General features: G+C 42.2%; 1 protein-coding gene across 13 annotated transcripts in view; it reads right to left on the bottom strand.

Annotated features, from left to right (window-relative positions):
• Positions 1 to 334: 334 nt before the first annotated feature.
• cacna1g (calcium channel, voltage-dependent, T type, alpha 1G subunit) overlaps positions 335 to 5,255 on the bottom strand; it is a 177,541-nt gene continuing 172,620 nt past the window's right edge. For 12 of the 13 annotated variants that reach the window (XM_053238660.1, XM_053238658.1, XM_053238666.1 and 9 more), the window contains 2 exons: positions 3,973 to 4,142; positions 335 to 1,860 (listed from right to left, as the gene is read on the bottom strand). In XM_053238660.1, coding sequence (XP_053094635.1) covers positions 973 to 1,860; positions 3,973 to 4,142 — 1,058 coding nt within the window. In that variant the 3' untranslated portion in view covers positions 335 to 972. Of the gene's footprint in view, positions 1,861 to 3,556; positions 3,636 to 3,972; positions 4,143 to 5,255 lie in introns of all 13 variants that reach the window. The other variant, XM_053238670.1, reaches the window with a different exon arrangement.

The raw sequence follows: 5,255 nt of genomic DNA, 5'->3' as shown, positions 1-5,255 counted from the left end.
CAGAACTAAATGCATGTATGTCAATATCACAGGTCAGTGTCACAGGATTCATACATGTAAAGAAACAAATGGCCACACGTAGTGTTTGCTTTTTTATGAATAGGCCAGTAATGAGGCTGTGCCGTGTTGTTGACAGTATGCATTTCAGGGCATCAAACACAAATAAGGCTGATTATTCAACTGATCAAGATCATTTGCTTGTGTTTAAAAATCAAAGAACAGTTTAATGAGTTACTTTATATATATATATATATATATATATATATATATATATATATATATATATATATATATTATAAAATTATTATTAACATTATTACTACAAATACATGGATCTTGGAATTTGAATGAAAAAATGTTTCCTTTTCTTTTTTTTTAATACTCCCTAAAGCTAAAAATATCCTATGGTGAAAAAATAAAGCAAAACAACAAACAATTTAAACATTGAAAAGTCACAAAGGGACACAAATAAAAATATATTGAAATTAAAAAAATCTACATCCTGTACAAATACTATGGCCCAATAATTTAAGAAAATAGTGTCTCTAAAACGTTCATATTGCTTTGTACCTTCACCACTGCCCTTCGGGAAGAAGGGCTGTGCTAAAAAGTCTCCAAAACACCCAACAGAAGGAGCCCTGTGTGGACCCCAAGAGCAACGTTCAATAGGAGGTCATAGGATTGCCAGCAAATGCCTGCTGGCATGATGGAAGAGAGACAGTTCTGTTATTAGCTTGGTTTGTCCTCATTACAGTGTCGTTTTGTTTTCTTTTTTGGCAGTACAGGACAAAGACAAGAAATGGTCACTATTCATCATGATCATTGGTTATTCACCATTGTTGTGTTTAACACTATTACTCTCTATGCTATTATTACTATTATCACTGTCATGGACACACAGAGTGCATCGTCTTTTTTATACATGTGCATATATGCATTTGTATGCACTTTAGTGCATTTGTGTGTACATGTTCAGTGCTCAGAGCTTGTCTTCTCAAAGGAGAAGTTGGGCAGAGTTAATAGCTTGGGGTTAGAAACCCCCTCTTGGGGCAACCCATCTCCTCCTCCACCCAAATCGAATGAGTCCTTGGATTCACTGGAGGGGGCTCTCCTTCTCAGGCAGGTGTCCCTGCTGGGCAGAGAGGGTGGCACTGTACCCATCCCAGTGTCCAACACTAGCTGGAAGTCCCTTGGAAGCACCAGCCCCTCTGGAGGGTCCACAGAGATGCAAGGAGGGCTCATCTTCTTCTTCTTGCGGGTCCGGGGCGAGGGCTGTTGTAAGCTGTCTGCGCGTGACACAAAACCAGAGGACACTGAGCTCCGCTGGGGGCTGCTCTCCACCGACGGACACACCTCGATGGAGTGGCGCCGTGGGTCATCAAGCCAGGAAGAGGGCCGAGGCAGTAGTAGTGGTGCCCGCCTACACTGCACGTCTGCACTGTGGTACTTCTTCAACTGCCTCAGAGATGGACCACGGCCTTCACACAGCCCTCCCCCAATTCCACCTCCTCTAATGCAGTCCTGACCTCTATGATCTTCAAATCCTGATCGGATTATTTGAGACACCTCCTGATCCACCGAGTCATCCTCAGCAGGTTTATCCTGGGCAGGGGGAGAGCACCGATGCCTGGAGCAGATGTTGTATTGATCATGGGGGTTGTGCTGCGTGTGCACACTGCTGCGCATTGGTTTGGGAGAGGCGCCTGGTGTTGCAGGAACGAGGAAGAGTGATGGTTGGGGAAACTGCTGCAGTGCTGGGAATGTAGTGGGAGGAGTGGAGAGTTCACCAAGCCCCTTGGGGCCCTCATTCTCCCCTCCTTTTGTGTACAAGGCCTCCTGAGAGTCAGTGCTCACTGCCACCTGAGGAAAGCAGGGGTGGGAGAGGTGGAAGTGAGAAGGAAGGGAACGGGGGAGTGTTTAAGGCATGATAAAATGAGAAAGAGAGATTGTTAAAATGAGACTGTGAGGGATTACGAGAACTGGGAAAGATGAGCAGTGGGTTTAGAGTAGAGTTCACCATTTGTAAGTCAAGCATAAATTCTGTGCTCCAGCAAGTATAGGAGAAGTTAGAAAATATTTAACATATTTGTAATTTTTGAGTCTTCTTTCTGTGTTTCTGTTTTTGTAATTTTTGAGTCTTCTTTCTGTGTTTCTGTGTTTCAATGCTTTGAATTGGTATGTGCACTTTCAACTACATCAAAATGTTGTTCAGTGCAAGGCAGAGATTGCAACATCAATTTCTGCCCTTTCCTCTTATTTCTCCTTTCTCTGTCTCAATTCATTACACTTATGGTGATTTGTTTCTTTAGAGGAAATTGAAATGCATAGGCTTTAGCTGTCATTAAAGGCAAAAAGTGAATAATATGAATAGCACTTCTGGACTAGGGCAGAGGACCTCATACCCTAAGCAAATCCTATTTGTCCTGTTTGGCAGACTGCACTCTGAGCCACTGGGCTATACTGTAAGAGACAACAAAACAACCTCCTTTCTCCAGAAAGGGCTGTGTGCCAGAGGTCACACTCTGAATCAATTGACTATAAGGTTACCTCCTGCTCACAAGCCCAGTAGAAGAAATGTGGTGGTAGTATACTACAAAGAAGTGCTAAAGATCAGGTAGATTCATGTAATAATTTGGAGAGTTGAAGGACAGAAATGATAGAAATGAACTAAATGGTGTGTGTACTGCCACCATCATGTGTACCAAAGCAAGTCAGCATAATATAGACATCACTGCCATCTAGTGGTCACTAGATATTTCTGCTATTCATTTCTGTAGGCACTTGCTGAAGGTTAAGTGCACTTACTTAAGTACACTTCCTGAGTGAAATGGCAAGTGCACAAAAATGTTAAATGACAATACAAATCAAATGAGTAATTTGAACTGCAATCCATAATAAAAATGTGAACTTGTCAAAGTTCACTCATTCATTTAACTTCAGGAATTGCTTTGTCCTGGCCTCTGTTACAGAGGATCTGGAGCCTATCCCAGGAACACTGGGTGTGTGGCAGGAATACACTCTGGATGGGATGCCAGTCCATCGCAGGGCAACATGCACATCCACATTCACAAACACGTTCACGTTGGGCAATTTTACACAGCCAATCCACCTACAGCCAATCCACCTGTTTCTGGGAGGTGAGAGGAAACTGAAGAACCTGGAGGAAACCCACATGGACACAAGGAGAACATGTGAAACTCCAGACAGACAGTAACCAGAGCACAGGATTGAACTGGGGAATCTGGAGCTGAGAGACTGCAATGACTTGTCAATGTTGAACACCAATAATTGGTACAAAATGGACACTAGACCATGGGACACCCTATTTCTGGATGGACAGAAAAATGTTTTAAATAAAGCTACCTCTCTGTCGTCTGCTCACTACAATCGAAATTGTACCTGATCTTAACCCTTCTAATTTTGTCCCTTAGAGTAGTACTAGTGAAATGCATTGGGGCATGGAGATTATGGTAAGATTTTGGGAAGGGAAAAGGAGTTAGGGAAGGAGTCAGGATAGAGGGGTCTGGAAACGAATGTGAAAGATGCTGGAGGCTACCACTCCAGCTCTCTCAGCAGCAGGAGTATCTGTGTCTCAGGAGCAGGGTGGGGTCCGGTGTGTACTGTACCATGCTGATCTGATCAGGATTAGTCACATTAGTGGATACACAGGGCACAAGAAGAAAAGGAGAAAAAAAGAAGAGGAAGAAGAGAATTCAGGAAGAATTATGAGTGGCAATGGACTAGACCACAGGAAAGGTCTGTCATGCAGAGGTGTCAGCCTTAATCAAGTCTCCAAATACACTACATAAAACAGACAGAAGATACATAAAATACAAAGAAAGACAAGCAACGACTAAGTAGCAGGTATGGAGAAGAAATTCACAAAGGCGCTGATGTAGCACAGTCAGTGTCACTGAGTCTTTTGAGAGAAGGCTGTAAATGTGTGACGTGAAGTGTGTGGGTAGAGCTCACCTGTCGGCGTAGGGTGCGGGACAGTGTGTGTCCCCGGCGAGGGGGAGGAATTCGGGGAATACACTCTGAGTCAGACAGGCTGTGGGGGCTAATGGGACGGAAAAGGTCTGTGGGTACAGTGAGGTGCTGTGCGGGCTCCTCTGTCTGAGACTGCACAGAACCAATGGAGCCTGTGAATGGAGATAAAACAGTCATTTAATGTGACAAATATTAAGTAACTCCCATAACTTTTAGCATGAAATAATTTAAGGCACATGGTATATATTATAACATACTGAATATATCTGCATAATACCAAACATAAGTGTTATTGTTATAGTAACATATAGGGACCAAAGTTCTGACAAAAACCATACAGGAATGGGGACCCATATTAGAGACGTGTGTACTGGAGCTTTTTTTTTCTTTCTATTCTAATCTTTCTAATATTTAATTATTAAGTCTTATTATGTAAATATTATATATGTCTGTATTGTGGTCACACATTGATGATATGAAAATAATATATTGTAAGTCATCATCAATAGCTAGATAGCACTGTTTAGATTTTGATTTACATTACTGCTATCATGTGGTTGACAAGACAGAAGTACTAGGACCACAGGCAGCTAGAAGTAAGATTTCTGATTATATAGTATCTCTGGATGACTTTTCTATCGCATCATATGCAGCAGTAAAGGACCTTGGTGTGATTCTTGACTCCAGTCTTTCATTTAAAGCTCATGCAGATAATATTACTAGGATAGCCTTCTTTCATCTCATATATATTGCTAAGATAAGAAATATAATGTCACTACACGATGCAGAAACTCTAGTTCATGCTTTTGTTACCTCTAGGTTGGATTATTGTTATGCCTCCTTGTCTGGATGTTCCAGTTTGTGCTTAAATACCTTGAATAGTGATGGCTACAGCAGGGGGCAGAGCTTTCTCTTATAAAGCCCCACAGTTATGGAACAGCCTTCCAATTAGTGTTCGGGACTCACAGTCTCAGTGTTTAAGTCTAGGCTGAAAACATGTTTGTTTAGTCAAGCCTTTTGTGAGTATTTTTTGCTTAGTTTTTCCTAGATCTAGAGGGTTCACGGGCATAGAGTGTTGTGGTGAACTGGGACGTTTCGATGCTGTCGGCCCCCCTTTTAGTTATGCTGTCATAGCTAGTTTTGCTGGAGATCCTGCTTGCACTCTGCACGCAATGTACAATGTCCTTAATCATTACATGACAATAAGCATACCTAATAATCTGTGTTTCTCTCTCTCCCTTCTCTCTCTCTCTCTCTCTCTCTCA

Source organism: Pangasianodon hypophthalmus, chromosome 12, assembly GCF_027358585.1.
Source record: "Pangasianodon hypophthalmus isolate fPanHyp1 chromosome 12, fPanHyp1.pri, whole genome shotgun sequence".
Classification (NCBI taxonomy): Eukaryota; Metazoa; Chordata; class Actinopteri; order Siluriformes; family Pangasiidae; genus Pangasianodon; species Pangasianodon hypophthalmus.
The sequence above is the reverse complement of the archived record's forward strand: the minus strand, read 5'-3'. Positions and strand labels throughout refer to the sequence as shown.